This window comes from Pseudophryne corroboree, chromosome 8 (assembly GCF_028390025.1).
Source record: "Pseudophryne corroboree isolate aPseCor3 chromosome 8, aPseCor3.hap2, whole genome shotgun sequence".
NCBI classification, from domain to species: Eukaryota; Metazoa; Chordata; class Amphibia; order Anura; family Myobatrachidae; genus Pseudophryne; species Pseudophryne corroboree.
The window spans coordinates 48,395,996-48,412,419 of NC_086451.1; the positions used below are offsets into that span (position 1 = coordinate 48,395,996).

The following is a 16,424-nucleotide window of genomic DNA, read 5'->3' on the forward strand; positions in this document are numbered from 1 at the left end:
TCGCCCGCTTTGCGAAAACGCACAGCAGCGATCGGGTCTGAATTAGTCCCTGAGACAGATGGACAACCACTGGACACCAGAAAATTCAAAGTGGCAGTGGATGTGCCAGGGAAGAAATGTACCAAACCTTTTAAAACGTGGAGAAGTGGAAGAGTGGAGAGGTTGCCTGTAGCAACCAAAATTAAGAATCAGAGCAAGGCAGGGTGTCTGCAAAAACCATAATTGAAACTGGAATGATCTTAGACTACTACAGATTTAATATCAGCTTTGGAATATCAGCAATAGCAATATCTCTAACGTTGGTGCTCACATGGTGATGACGATAGTAATTTGTATATGAGCCCCCAGTGAAATAATCTGAGAACCTCTGCTCTACAGCCCTGTCCTGTGGCCTGAGCACAATTATAGGATCCAACGACAGGAGCGCAACTTAGATAATTAGTTTCCCGACAACCTGATATATCCGCCTGTACTACCGAGAGGCCATGTGAGCTCTGCGACTAAGGCCTAAGGACAAGTTTGAATGCCACCAGTGTTCTAGAAGAAATCTCCCTCCCTCCCCGGTACTCACGCTCCAAGCTTCTCCTTGATGTTGTACACCATATTAATGTCTTCAATTTTCTTCTTTCCATTTTTCCCGAGAGGCATGGCCGTAACTCAGCGTAACTGGGAACCTGTGTAAGAAAAATGTCATGGAATCAGTTCCCCTCAGACTGTTGTCCTTTGCTTGCCACACAGCTTGAAGATGAACTGCCACATACACACATTCTAAAAGCCTCTCTTTTGTGCAGATACTAAATTGTTATCCCTCGAGTGTCCGATATAGCTGCATAAATGGCGTAGCACGGTTAGTGTAGTGGTTAGCATTACTGCAGTCATGAGCTCAATTCCTGTCTAAGGGGGTCTTTCCGAGTTGATGGCTAGATAAAAATGTTCGCAGCGTAGCGATTAAGTGAAAAAGCGGCACTTCTGCGCATGCGTATGCGGCACAATGCGCACGCGCGACGTACATTCACAACAGCCGATGTAGTTTTACACAAGATCTAGTGAGGCTTTTCATTTGCAATGTCCGCCGTAGAGTGATTGTCAGGAAGTGGGCTTTTCTGGGTGTCAACTGACAGTTTTCAGGGAGTGTTCGGAAAAACGCAGGCGTGCCAGGAAAAACGCAGGCGTGGCTGGGCGAACGCAGGGCGTGTTTGTGACGTAGAATCCGGAACTAAATAGTCTGAAGTGATCGCAAGCGCTGAGTAGGTCTGAAGCTACTCTGAAACTGCACAATTTATTTTTTGTAGCCGTTCTGCGATCCTTTCGTTCGCACTTCTGCTAAGCTAAAATACACTCCCAGTGGGAGGCGGCATAGCGTTTGCACCGCTGCTAAAAACTGCTAGCGAGCGATCAACTCGGAATGACCACCAATATCCGTGCACTATTAAATATCTATTGATATGGAAATAATACAAAAATACTAGTATTTATAGTATGAGGGAGATGTATCAAGACTTGGGGGTAAATTTACTAAGATTCGTAATTTCCGAAAAAAGGTCAAAGTTCAATCACGAATGACATCGACAGTGTAAAACTGCAACTTTTTGAATTGATTACGATGGATTTACTAAGCTGTCGTATTCGGGTTTTTCTTTTCTTCCGATGTCGATGTCATTCGTTTTTTTTTACCTATTTTTACGGCAGTGATTAGCAAAACACTGCCGTTTTTTTTTACAATCAATCTCGGCCGGATCTGTGTGATCCGTGCTGGGGTTCTTATTTTTTTTTTTTTTAATTAAACAATGTAAAATCCCCCCCAAAAAATGCGTGGGGTCCCCCCTCCTAAGCATAACCAGCCTCGGGCTCTTTGAGCCGATCCTGGTTGCAGAAATATGGGGACAAAATTGACAGGGGTTCCCCCATATTTAAGCAACCAGCATCGGGCTCTGCGCCTGGTCCTGGTTCCAAAAATACGGGGGACAAAAAGAGTAGGGGTCCCCCGTATTTTTAAAACCAGCACCGGGCTCCACTAGCTGGACAGATAATGCCACAGCCGGGGGTCACTTTTATACAGTGCCCTGCGGCCGTGGCATCAAAAATCCAACTAGTCACCCCTGGCCGGGGTACCCTGGGGAAGTGGGGACCCCTTCAATCAAGGGGTCCCCCCCCCCAGCCACCCAAGGGCCAGGGGTGAAGCCCGAGGCTGTCCCCCCCCATCCAATGGGCTGCGGATGGGGAGGCTGATAGCCATTTGTGATAATGAAAAGATATTGTTTTTAGTAGCAGTACTACAAGTCCCAGCAAGCCTCCCCCGCATGCTGGTACTTGGAGAACCACAAGTACCAGCATGCGGCGGAAAAACGGGCCCGCTGGTACCTGTAGTACTACCACTAAAAAAATACCCAAAAAAACACAAGACACACACACCGTGAAAGTATAATTTTATTACATACATACACACATACATACATACTTACCTTATGTTCTCACGCAGGTCGGTCCTCTTTTCCAGTAGAATCCAAGGGCTACCTGTTGAAGAAATTCTACTCACCAGATCCAGTGGTCCAGGCTCCTCGGCAAATCCAGGGATAATCCACGTACTTGAATAAAACAAAAAAACGGTTGCCCGACCTCGAACTGAAAGGTGACCCATGTTTGCACATGGGTCACCTTTCCACGAATGCCAGAAACCCACTTTGCCTTCTGACTAAGTGGGTTTCTTCAGCCAATCAGGGAGTGCCACGTTGTAGCACTCTCCTGATCAGCTGTGTGCTCCTGTCCTCACTGACAGGCAGCACACGGCAGTGTTACAATGTAGCGCCTATGCGCTACATTGTAACCAATGATGGGAACTTTCTGCCCTGCGGTTGACCTAAAGTGACGTCACCGCTGAGCAGAAAGTTCCCAGCATTGGTTACAATGGAGCGCATAGGCGCTACATTGTAACACTGCCGTGTGCCGCCTGTCAGTGAGGACAGCAGCACACAACTGATCAGGAGAGTGCTACAACGTGGCACTCCCTGATTGGCTGAAGAAACCCACTTAGACAGAAGTCAAAGTGGGTTTCTGGCATTCGTGGGAAGGTGACCCATGTGCAAACATGGGTCCCCTTTCAGTTCGTGGTCGGGACACCGTTTTTTTTTATTTATTCAAGTACGTGGATTAACCCTGGATTTGCCGAGGAGCCTGGACCCATGGATCTGGTGAGTAGAATTTCTTCAACAGGTAGCCCTTGGATTCTACTGGAGAAGAGGACCGACCTGCGTGAGAACATAAGGTAAGTATGTATGTATGTGTGTATGTATGTAAGAAAATTATACTTTCACGGTGTGTGTGTCTTGTGTTTTTTTGGGTATTTTTTTAGTGGTAGTACTACAGGTACCAGCGGGCCCGTTTTTCCGCCGCATGCTGGTACTTGTGGTTCTCCAAGTACCAGCATGCGGGGGAGGCTTGCTGGGACTTGTAGTACTGCTACTAAAAACAATATCTTTTCATTATCACAAATGGCTATCAGCCTCCCCATCCGCAGCCCATTGGATGGGGGGGGACAGCCTCGGGCTTCACCCCTGGCCCTTGGGTGGCTGGGGGGGGGGGGGGACCCCTTGATTGAAGGGGTCCCCACTCCCCCAGGGTACCCCGGCCAGGGGTGACTAGTTGGATTTTTGATGCCACAGCCGCAGGGCGCTGTATAAAAGTGACCCCCGGCTGTGGCATTATCTGTCCAGCTAGTGGAGCCCGGTGCTGGTTTTAAAAATACGGGGGACCCCTACTCTTTTTGTCCCCCGTATTTTTGGGACCAGGACCAGGCGCAGAGCCCGATGCTGGTTGCTTAAATATGGGGGAACCCCTGTCATTTTTTCCCCCATATTTCTGCAACCAGGATCGGCTCAAAGAGCCCGAGGCTGGTTATGCTTAGGAGGGGGGACCCCACGCAATTTTTTTGGCAAAAATAAGCACTTTCCCACCCCTTCCCACTGATATACATGCACGGATCTCATGGATCCCTGCATGCATCTCAAATCACGGAAAAAAAAAGCAGGTCTGTTTTTTTTAGGACTTTTTTACGAGTTGTAATTTTTCACGGCAGTGTTTTGTGTTTTTTTGCTTTGCACTTCTTAGTAAATGACCGAGATTCATATCTAAACAGGCGTATAATTTGACCGATGGTGTATTCATTCGTAATTTTTTACCTGAACTAGCAAAAAATTACGAATGCCCTCATCACTGCCGTGATTAGTGTTTAGTAAATGACCGAGATTAACCGAGATGACACTTTGAAGAAAAAACGGCATCTCGGTCAAAATCGGGAGCTTAGTAAATATACCCCTTGGAGAGAGAAAAAGTACCAACCAATCAGCTTCTGTCATTTGTCAAACACAGCATGTAAAATGAAAGGAGCTGATTGGATGGTACGTTATCTCTCTCAAAGCTTTGATAAATCTCCCCCTGGGCTTGTTTTGAAGAAATTAAGAATTTTTACATAACAAGAATTTAATATTTTAAATTCAAATATTTGTTTATATATGTATATCTGTCTTGCCTGGCTATGATGGACAAATACATTGGGGTAGGTTTGTAATCTAGAACCATCAGAATACAGGCTGCCACCTGCCTTAATGATGGAGGAGATCTAGCCTGCCGCAGTCAATAGCCAGATTAAGGAGTGGATGCAGGGCATACTGCACCCCGGGCCCCCCTTTGTCAGGGGGACCCCCGGCCAGAGAACACTGACATCATTAGCTTTACCTCTTAAGCAGCAGCAGAACCAGCAGCCAGAATGCGAGTAGGACAGTATGCAGTGCAGGCAGAGATACAGGAATATTATGTTTCATGAGCTACCAATAGAGCTTTCTGACCAGAGGAGAGATAGTTGGGTGGAGAGAGCTGTAAGTGACACAGGGATCCCAGCTCCTCCTACTCCCCACCTTGGTGTCTGAGTCCTGTGTAAACTGTTATGCAACTAAACCATTTCGTTCTAGAGATAGAGAGACACACAGAGTCCTCCTGAGTCCTGTCCCAGTGTGTAAGTAGTACAGAGGCTACTGCTATTCTTGCATGTGACAAGATAAATTATTTTATTTTTCTATATGTATTTTAAGGTTAAGTTGTCTTTGTTCCACTACAAGAAAAGTTTATAAAATAGTTGTCTTTCAATAAGGTGTAGCTATAAACAGTACCCAGCCATTATTAAATTATTAGTTAAAACTAATATACACCATTGGTTTAAATTTAATATACACAATCTATACCTCCCACCATGACCCATTCCAGGAGGGACAAAATGCTCTCAAGCCCGACTTCCTTCTTAATTTATGATTGCAATCACCTGTGCTGAAACACCTTTCTTATCAATTAAATAGTTTAACACAGGTGACGCCAATCATATATTAAGTGAGAAGTCCAGATAGAGAGCATTTTGTCCCTCCTGGAATGGGACATGTTGGGAGGTATACACAATCTCATATACACCATCCTGTCTAAAGTGCCCCGGGCACCCCCAAGGGTTAATCCGGCCCTGCCGCAGTCTCCGACTTTTCTAAAACCCACTTTGGTTTGTCTCATCGCTGCTCCAGTAACCTTACACTGACAACACAGTCCCTATACGGACCCCCACAATACACAACAGATATAATAAAAATTCATTTTCATGGACTTTTCCACAGGAAATGCTTCCTTATAAACATCGATATCCCAGGGGAGAATTTGTTAAACATCATTTACAAAGACTGAGATAGGAAATGAAGGAAAACAGCAAAACTTACAAATCTTCCCAATTCATTGTCCATGGGTGATCAAGAATTGGAAATCAGCCACAAAATTTGTTTAAAAATAAATTCTACTGCTTGATTCTTTACTTAATACATAAGCCCAAATTTATCAAACCTTGTAGAGTGATAAATTGCAGGGTGATAAACTACCAACCAATCAGCTCCTGTCTTTTTTCAAACACAGCCTGTAACATGGGAGTTAGGAGCTGATTGGTTTGTACTTTATCACTGTGCAATTTAATCACTCTCCAAGGCTTGATAAATCTGGGCCACAGTTTCCAAAACTCAGCCAGTACAGTCCAGGTTACTTTTAAGGATATGCAAACTTGAGTCCAGATAGTTAAATCATATTGACTGAAGTACTAATTAATGGGTTAATGTATTAAGCAGTGAATAGCGTGAATCAGTGGAGAAGTTGCCCAAAACAACCAATCAGCTTGTACCTATTTATTTTATAGACTGTACTTGATAAATGCTACCTCAAAGCTGATTGGTTACTATGGCATACCTCCCAACATGACCCTCTCCAGGAGGGACACAATGCTCTGCTTCTGGATTTTTCTCTTAATCTATGATTACCGGCACCTGGTTTCAACAGGTAATGGCTAAGAAAGGTGTTTCACCACAGGTGCTGGTAATCATAAATTAAGAGGGAAGTCCAAGACCAGAGCATTCTGTCCCTCCTGGAGAGGGTCATGTTGGGAGGTATGCTATGGGCAACTTCTCAATTTGACCACTTGTCCACTCTTTTCGCTGCTTGAGACATCAACCCCTAAGTCACCTGTGGTCAAGCATATATATCCTTAAAACCTGGTCTGTAAGTAGATTGGATGGACTATAGAATGTTACTGGCTGATGGTACCTGAGGATCATTTTCCTTTTTTAATGAAATGTTGAATTCTAAAAACCCTCATAAGCTTAACAAGGGGTGTCCCATGATCATCCAGTACTGCCACCTGTCTGCACACCTTCTGCATGTGCGTTTAGCAGCTGACTAGAGGTTTTGGCACTTGCTATAAGTAAATTCTTCACATTTTCCACTCTTTTCACTGTTGGGTCTATTCATGAAGCAGTGAAGAGAGTGGAGCATACTTACCCACTGTGCATTTCCCCTCTCCGGGAGAAGCCGAGAGACAAGGCGCTGCAGGGAACTTTGGGTGGGGGGCGTGGCCTGACCCTGACATCACCAAGCCCCACCTTGTGAAAATGCCGCGATTCATGAGTCCGCAGGGATGGGCGGGCTAAAATGATGTGATTCACATCATTTTAGCCCCTCCCCACGGACACGCGAATGCCTGTAATTATCTCTCCATCCTGCCCGCTTTACTAGGGTGCGGGCAGGAAGCAGGAGATCTTGCTGCTCTTCCTGGGGTGCACGAGGTTTCCCCAAAAATCAGGAGCCTCTCGTAACTTTTCAGGAGAGTAGGCAAGTATAGAGTTGAGAAAAGGACCAGTGGAGAAGCTGCCCATAGCAACCAATCAGCCAATCAGCTTTGAAGGAAGCCTTTATCAAGTACATTGTCTGTATCTCCATTCTTTTCACTGTTTCATGAATCGCTCAGATATATCACCCCCCTCTGCCCAGTTCTCCATTGTTTTCACTATTTGATGAATCCCCCCCCCCTTCCATCACTTTTACTAGGGTATGAGAAAGATGATTTGTATCTCACTTGTATAGGCATCACTATTAACTATACTGAGTTGGCTCATTTGACTACATTTATTTTATTGTGACCATGATCCTCATCTTTATTATTGCGGATTACGTCAGCGAAGCCTGCCCCCAAGCCTGCGTTGGCCCTAAGATTACATTAAAGTGTACGTGCAGGGACAGCGGAAAGTTGACGCTAATGAAATGCCGACATGCTAAGAATGTCAACAAAACAGTGGGTCCAGGCGGTGCAGTGGTCAGTTATCGCCATTCATCTCCGCCTTTGCAGCGTTGTCTTCCGGGTTCAGCAGTGTCAGGTACACTAACCCCTATCCCTAACCCTAATCACAACACTAACCCTCCCCCTGCAGACTAACCCTAATATATTACATATACTGGGTGGAATTCAATTGTTTGAAAAGTCGGTTGGGTGTCTGTCTATTAGATAGGGAAAAACAGACTCCCAACTGACTTTTCAAACAATTGAATACCCCCCCCCCCCCCACTGTATCTGCTAGAAATCAACTACTATGAATCAAATGACTACAAAGATGGTGGCACTCATTGTCGGAACCTCACTGTCACCACCTGGAGGCAAGGACTCCTTTTATTGAAGCTGAGGTGCCCTCCCTTGAAGGTGAAGTGTACACCCCCCAAGCCCAACAGCAGTAGGTCAACATTAATTTTGACATGGCTCAAGTGTTGACATAATTAACATCCACACTTACAAAAATGTCGACATTGACGGAATGCTGACGTTGGAAATGTTCTACCCTAATACAGTTAGAGTTACCTATAGGGTTAGGGATAGAGGTAGAATTACACTAAAAGCATAGTCTCGAGAGTTCAACAATGTTGACATTACATTAATGTCAATATGGTTAATGTCGACATCATGGATATGTCAACATGTTATACGTCAACATCACAACCATTTTGACATTGTTATATCAACATAATGAACGTCAACAGTGTGATCAAACTAAGGGGTCTATTTACTAAAGCCTTGGATGGAGAAAAGGTGGATGGAGATAATGAATTCATGAAGCAGTAAAAAGTGTGGAGAAGTGAGCCAGTGGACAAGTTGCCCATGGCAACCGATCAGCATTGAAGTAACATTTATAATTAGCATGCTATACAATTGTACGGAGCAGCTGATTGGTTGCCATGGGCAACTTCTCCACAGGCTCACTTCTCCGCTCTTTTCACTGCTTCATGAATAGACCCCAAAGTACTAACCAATCAGCTCCTAACTGGTTGGGTTTGAACAATTACAGTTAGTAGCTGGTTAGCTAGTAGTTTATCTCCGTTCACTTTATCTCCATCCAAGGCTTAGTAAATAGACCCCAAAATATTTTGAGCACCCTATTCCTTGTGTCTTCCCCTCTCTTGGGCACAAATCCTCCCCATCCCCCCCCTCGTCACCCAGGTGTAAAATAGTTCCGTTGCGGCCTCGAGTTACCCCACTGCCGGAACTCAGAAATAAGGAGGTGATTCAGCATGAATCCCAATGGTGCTGAAATTGCTATTGAGCGATTGCAGCGCATGCGTGCACGCCGGTGGGGGAGGGGGGGGGGGGGAGGGGCGCGGCATCGACGCCACATTTTGTGGGTGTCAACACACCGTTTGTGGGGCATGGTCCAGACAACGCAGGCATGTCTGGACTATTTGCGGGGCGGACCGCGGCGGCTGTGTAACATCACGCGCAGCCACTGCGACCCAAAAGATGGCGGGTATCCGCTTGCCTTCGCAACTAGGCTACCTTTATCATGCGTGCGAAATGCTTGCATGTTAGTGGGGTGGGGGGGGGGGGGTGAGGACCCGGCATGCGGGGCTGGACTTGCCCTCTGCTGGGCGTCCCCCCGCATGTCAGTGTAACGGGTTGTAGTAACTACACCCATGCTGAATTAGGCCCTAAGGTACCGCTAATCACCTACAGTTACAAGTTCATGCAAGATGTGTACAGATTTCATACTCTAGATAACTTTTCATAAACATATCTATTTAATTGAAGACATTAATCTACTGATTTCTCACTGTTTCTGGAAAGAGTTCTAATTATGAAAAATGATACCAAAAAGAAAGGTGCAGGTACTGTATACCGCTGAGCACAGCAGAACAGAACCCAAATGACTAGCATTCAATATACTGTAGGGTTTTTAGGCCACACTAAGGGGCCCTACACATATCACGATGCGCCGCCGAGGTGCCCGACGGCCGATACGCAGTTTCTTCACTCCCCCCGTCACGCGGCTGCATTGAAGTGCAGGCAAATATGGACGAGATCGTCCATATTGGCCTGCATGCACAGCCGACGGGAGACCAGCGATGAACGAGCGCGGGGACGCGCATCGTTCATCGCTGGAGTCTCCACACTGAAAGATATGAACGAGTTCTCGTTCATTTATGAACGAGATCGTTCATATCTTTCAGAAAATCGGCCAGTGTGTAGGGCCTATAAGGCAATGTCAGATACTGAACGTTCATCTGAATAGCCTGTAAGGACCTTTGTCACAGACAATTATCAGGCTACGTCATCAACGTAAAGTCGCTGCTAATCTATTTGTCCAAAGAATTGTGTTCCGTATCTATGTTTGACGAGACTTGGTTCTTGTGTTCTGTGTTTAATTAACAGGACACTGCTGAGTTCAGTCATTTATCATTGTCTTCTGGCTCCATAACAGATGTGAATGCCAGATTTATCTATGAAGGAAAAAACATTTATTTTTCGGTAATGAGTTTTGCTCCACTTGACTATTTCAATGAGGCTTACAGTGTATGTGTATAATCTCGTGTACAGCGAGGGATTTATAACGGAATTGGCTCACGTGCACCAACAACTGGTGGATGGCTATATTGGATCTGAGCTCCTTGTATGGGTGTGGTTCATCAAATCGACAGTATCTAGGTCGACAATGTTTAGGTCGACCACTATAGGTCGACAGTCACTAGGTCGACATGGATGGAAGGTCGACAGGGTTTCTAGGTCGACATGTGCTAGGTCGACAGGTCTAAAGGTCGACATGAGGATTTATTTATTTTTGGTGTCGTTTTCTTTGTAGAGTGACCGGGATCCCAAATTAGTGCACCGCGTCCCCTCACATGGCTCGCTTCGCTCGCCATGCTTCGGGCATGGTGCCTTCGCTCCGCTACCGCTTCGCTCGGCACACTTTACCGTTCCAATCGTAGTCCACGTGGATCGTTAAGTATGAAAAAATTCAAAAAAAGAAAAAAAATGTGAAAAACTCATGTCGACCTTTAGACCTGTCGACCTAGCACATGTCGACCTAGAAACCCTGTCGACCTTCCATCCATGTCGACCTAGTGACTGTCGACCTATAGTGGTCGACCTAAACATTGTCGACCTAGATACTGTCGATCTTCAGACCGGATCCCCCTTGTATATAGGGTGAAAAAGCATAGCACACACACATGTAGGTGTCAGCTGGATGTGGACTGGTCATTTTGCACCTCCGGTTGGACCTCTTCTGGTGCTGGATGTGGACTGGTCATTTTGCACCTCCGGTTGGACCTCTTCTGGTGCTGGATGTGGACTGGTCATTTTGCACCTCCGGTTGGACCTCTTCTGGTGCTGGATGTGGACTGGTCATTTTGCACCTCCGGTTGGACCTCTTCTGGTGCTGGATGTGTACTGGTCATTTTGCACCTCCAGTTGGACCTCTTCTGGTGCTGGATGTGGACTGGTCATTTTGCACCTCCGGTTGGACCTCTTCTGGTGCTGGATGTGTACTGGTCATTTTGCACCTCCAGTTGGACCTCTTCTGGTGCTGGATGTGTACTGGTCATTTTGCACCTCCGGTTGGACCTCTTCTGGTGCTGGATGTGGACTGGTCATTTTGCACCTCCAGTTGGACCTCTTCATGGTCAGAGGAGGATGGCACACACAGCTGGCTGGCAGATATCTGTGATCATCTAATGGCCACAACTACCAACAAATCTGATAATTTATCCAAGAGATTTGGTCATTGTGGTCATTGTTCGGTCACATAACTACAGATGGAGCCCCGCTCATCTAGCCTTCTCTGCTGCGCCTAGGTGCACCAAGGCTTATTAGCATAATCCTTTCAACTATTGTTCTCAGATGCAATACAATACAGAGAGAACTATACAGCAGGGGATTAAGTCCGACTACCCTGGCTCAGTTAATCCTATTAAAGGGATAGATGAGGAGGGCTCCACCTGTATCACCTACAATAACATAGCAAGCGCAAGCAGCGTTTATAATGTAGGTATTCCTCTGCTTTACAGATATTCGAGCAGAGGCCAGTGTCCAATCACTGAAGCCAACCTTGACCACAGTTGCTCTGGAAAAATGTTAAAACGAAGCTGACATCTGACTGCAGATATCTGATGTATGCAGGCATGTAAATTAGGATGGCCACTTGAAGGGTGGCATCAAATGTTTTTATTTTTGCCGCCATCGTTCCATGGTATGTAACCATGATTTCTAAACCATTCAATATTTTCAGTCATCGATGGTGCACTTGTGCAAATGTCAGCGCTAATTTGGGCATGCGCATAGGAGCACTGCCACTGTAAAAGTTTCTCCTTGTGATGTATGGGGTATTACATCACCAAACATTGGGAAAACACACATCAGAAAGATGCGATGGTGACTATCAGAACTCTGTATACTGCCACACCAAGGACTCAAACCCACAACCTGCTGCATTACAGCCAAACACCCCACCCAGTGAACCACTTGATCCTGCATAAAAACGACGAGATTTCTAACTATATGAAGCTACCTGTATCCCATAAAAAAAAATTACCAGCACCATAATCAAGTAGATCCATGCAGTGTACAGCCACACATCCAATCCCTTGCAGCCACACACTACATAGATAAGCCCAGTTGCAATGCTGACATCATGATGCAACAGGGTAATTTCCTGAAACTCCAGCCCCCCCAAGCGGAGTACTATGGGTGGGAAGAGGGGGAATAGAATATCAACGCTGGCGGGCACGTATACACCCTTGATAACAAGCATTACCCTTGGCAATGACCATGACCTATATACCCTTGACAATGAGCACTACTTTGGGCAACGAGCATTACCTATACACAATTGACAACGAGCATTACCCTTGGCAACGAGCATTACCCTTGGCAATGAGCATGGATCCCAGAGCATGACACCCCTGGCAATGAGCATGACACCCAACACATGAAACCCCTGGCAACGAGCATGACCCCCAGTGCATGAAACCCCTGGAAACGAACATGACACCCAGCACATGAAACCCCTGGCAACAAGCATGACACCCAGTGCATGAAACGTATGGAAACGAGCATGACACCCAGCACATGAAACCCCTGGCAACAAGCATGACACCCAGTGCATGAAACCTATGGAAACGAGCATGACACCCAGCACATGAAACCCCTGGCAACAAGCGTGACACCCTGCACATGAAACCCCTAGCAATGAGCAAGTAAAATCCAATGCCTTCTGAGAAATACAAGGTATCATTTGGGCGGTACAGCATAATACAGATTGCAAACAATTGCAAACACAAATATAGAAAAATGGGCTCAACAAAGCACAGAGTAGGGATGGCCACAGTGGGTTACTCATCGATGGTACCATTGATGGGTAACCTTTATGGTGTGAAACCATCTGCAATGGAACCATCAATGGTTTCACCCACCACTGATAAACCATGCCTTACACTGCATTAGGCTGTGGGCCAATGAGAGTCATGGGGAGGAGCTTCGCGGGAGTGTCGGGGCACCTTGAGAGAAAAAATAAATATCAGGTGGTTGTGTATCATCAATAGCAGGGAGCCATCTGGTTCTCGCCCAACGATGGAAAAACTATTCTATATCAGCAATAGTACATCGATGATTTTAATATCATCGATGGTCGATGGCCATCCCTAGCACTGAGAAAAACCTCAGCAGCGATGGGATTGAAGTAGTTTCAGAAATGTGGTAAAGCTGATTAGTTGCTATGGTCACCTTCTTCATTTTGTCTCTCTCAATGATTAATACATCTCCCCCTTTATATGCTAGTTATACTGAAGAAACATTACTCAAGGTCTGACATAGAAATGAGCACAGATTTTGGTTTTAACATGCGTTTCCCCCATTTTTGTTTTATAAAAAAAGCTCCTGATGTGCCAGAGAATACGTCCCCTATTGTCAACACTATTACCACAGATTCAGTATAAACTTCAGAGACGACGACATGTCAGCAACTATTACTTCTAAATCAGACCTTAATTAAAGGCATTTGGTGTACATGCACAAAGCCATTTAAAACATGCTTTGGCGCTGATCGTTCCAAAAGAATACAGTAAGCGAATGGACCTGAACACACACGCGTTGTGACAAGTGTTGCCTAGCTTCACATCACTATAGACGTTGCCTGCAGCATTCCGGAGCATAAGCACTTGGTACAATATGACGGAGCTCTGTTAGGATGCGCAGTCAGTACACAGCCACACTACTGTATATGACACATTAATGCACACTGAGAATTCTCTGGGCACTGGCTGTGTCTACACATTAGCTAGTATTATTTTTTTTTTTTTTCAATGCTCAATGGCACATCCCTTAACCTACTTTTTAATTACTTATAAACTCATTTTATGCCTGAGGAGTCACATTTCCAGTTGCTCCCTTGCTGTAGGAACCAGCACGGGTTTGTCTGTGCCCTAAACATGCAGGAAAATTAGAATTTTTTTTTTTTTTACATTTATTGTGGAATTCACCTTTTATCTGTACGTGACGGTGCTAGGGAACAGCTCCAAGTAGACAGTCTGACAGGCTTAGGGAATACCTTCAATATTCTAACAGATACAGGGAAGCCCAGGGAATAAAAGATAAAGGGGGTAATTCCAAGTTGATCGCAGCAGGATATTTGATAGCAATTGGGCAAAACCATTTGCACTGCAGGGGAGGCAGATATAACATGTGCAGAGAGAGTTAGATTTGGGTGGGTTATTTTATTTCTGTGCAAGGTAAATACTGGCTGCTTTATTTTTACACTGCAAATTAGATTGCAGATTGAACACACCCCACCCAAATCTAACTCTCTCTGCACATGTTATATCTGCCTCCCCTGCAGTGCACATGGTTTTGCCCAATTGCTAACAAAAATACTGCTGCGATCAACTTGGAATTACCCCCTTTGTTAGCAATTGGGCAAAACCATGTGCACTGCAGGGGGGGGGGCAGATATAACATGTGCAGAGAGAGTTAGATTTGGGTGGGGTGTGTTCAATCTGAAATCTAAATTGCAGTGTAAAAATAAAGCAGCCTGTATTTACCCTGCACAGAAACAAAATAACCCACCCAAATCTAACTCTCTCTGCAAATGTTATATCTGCCACACCTGCAGTGCACATGGTTTTGCCCAATTGCTAACAAACTTGCTGCTGCGATCAACTCAGAATTACCCCCAAAATCGCCATGAATTCAGCTGTTACAGCTATAGCTTGCGATACTGGAAAATATTACTCTGCATCCACAAGTGATTTCTCTAGTGTAGAAATTAGGGGCAGTTACATAATAAATAGTAATCAATGATAGCAATATAAAAATGCTGAATAAAAAATACAGTATTTTATTAATGTTACCTTACATAGATTAGTAGTAAGAATTCTGCAATATATCCTATCTATATAAATTTACGTACGAGCCCTGCACAGTTGCTAGGTATCGCTCACTTTTCCCTGCAAGCGGTGTTTCTAGGAAATAAAAGGGTTAAAAGTTCATCACTAGTGAGAATTTGCAGCTATGTGCCCTCCAGAACCACCATACCACGCACTCATGGTTTCCACATACCGTTTGTCATCCAGGTTTACTGGAAATGTAATCTCAATCCGGGAGATCAGGAAATTACCATAGAAACCATGAATAAAATGTTTATTTAACTATTTGTTTTACGTTAATAACAGAAAAATAATGGCTGGGATTTCTCTCAGAATGGGTGAGGGGCGTGGGAGGTGACAGTCGAGTGGACAAGACAGGAGAAGGGGTGGAAAGAGAACAAAGGAATGAGTAGAGTTGTACATCAAAGTGGTCCAAATCTGTGGTTCCACTGAAGGCACTATTATCACTTGCTCATTAATGGTGGCTGACCACTGGCTGAAAAACATCAATGGTCCCTTCTTTCCTAGCAGTATTGGCTATGGCAAGATGACTCCAATGTTTCCAGGCAAGAGGCAAAACCAAAATACTGGATGGCCGAAATATGGTGGAAGAGATCCCACGAGAAGATTGATGATGGGGGAGTCTTGCTGTGGTGACACACTGTTTTACCCTCCCATTCTATGTTACTAAGACGTATGTAGCCATAGAACATTGGCCTGAAAACATCTCTGTGACCATAGCATGAAAGCCATTGATGGTGGAGAAACTTCGGATCCCCACCATTGTTGGGGAAACCATCGGTCTTGAATCATTGATTTTTCATAATTTTTTTGGGGTTCAGACCTGCTAATCTTAGCAAACAAATCTGAGATTAATGGACGCCCAATGGTCATGCAGACTGGCTGCGGCAGTAGCGATGCTGACGCCATGTTACTCTACGCACAGCTGATGGCTGATACAGGCCTTTTGAAAATATACATTTATAATGTTATTAGTAAGTATTACCCAAGGTAAATATAGAAACACAAGGGGGGGGGGGGGGGGGGTGATGTTAGTGTATTAGAATGCTTAATATTTGTAGACACTCCCTTACTAATGTGTGTAAGCCTGAATCTTCAGTGATGGTCACTGGGACCAGGGGGATGCTGGGAAGTGGGTGGTCCAGTGTGCAGTGTGCCTGGAGTTGGTGATGGAATAAAAAGCACAGCAGTGAACTCACATGTCTCTGTGTCCTTATGACTGGATTTACAAACATATTAACAAAACATGGTGTCAGAAGAAGTTTAACTTGGACTGCTAGTGCTCTCAGAGTGTGAAAGAATCTTGCAGAAGTCTGCAAGGCTGTGATACTCAGTGTCTGCAAAGCCTGCCGTGTGCTCCTCTCTTCAAACAGTGAGTA

At 45.1% G+C, this 16,424-nt stretch overlaps 1 protein-coding gene across 3 annotated transcripts in view; it reads right to left on the minus strand.

The window, feature by feature from the left end:
* Positions 1 to 16,424, minus strand: part of PNCK (pregnancy up-regulated nonubiquitous CaM kinase) — a 155,891-nt gene that overhangs the window by 110,157 nt on the left and 29,310 nt on the right. For all 3 annotated transcript variants that reach the window (XM_063936332.1, XM_063936333.1, XM_063936331.1), the window contains exon 2: positions 572 to 674. In XM_063936332.1, coding sequence (XP_063792402.1) covers positions 572 to 648 — 77 coding nt within the window. In that variant the 5' untranslated portion in view covers positions 649 to 674. The remainder of the gene's footprint in view (positions 1 to 571; positions 675 to 16,424) is intronic.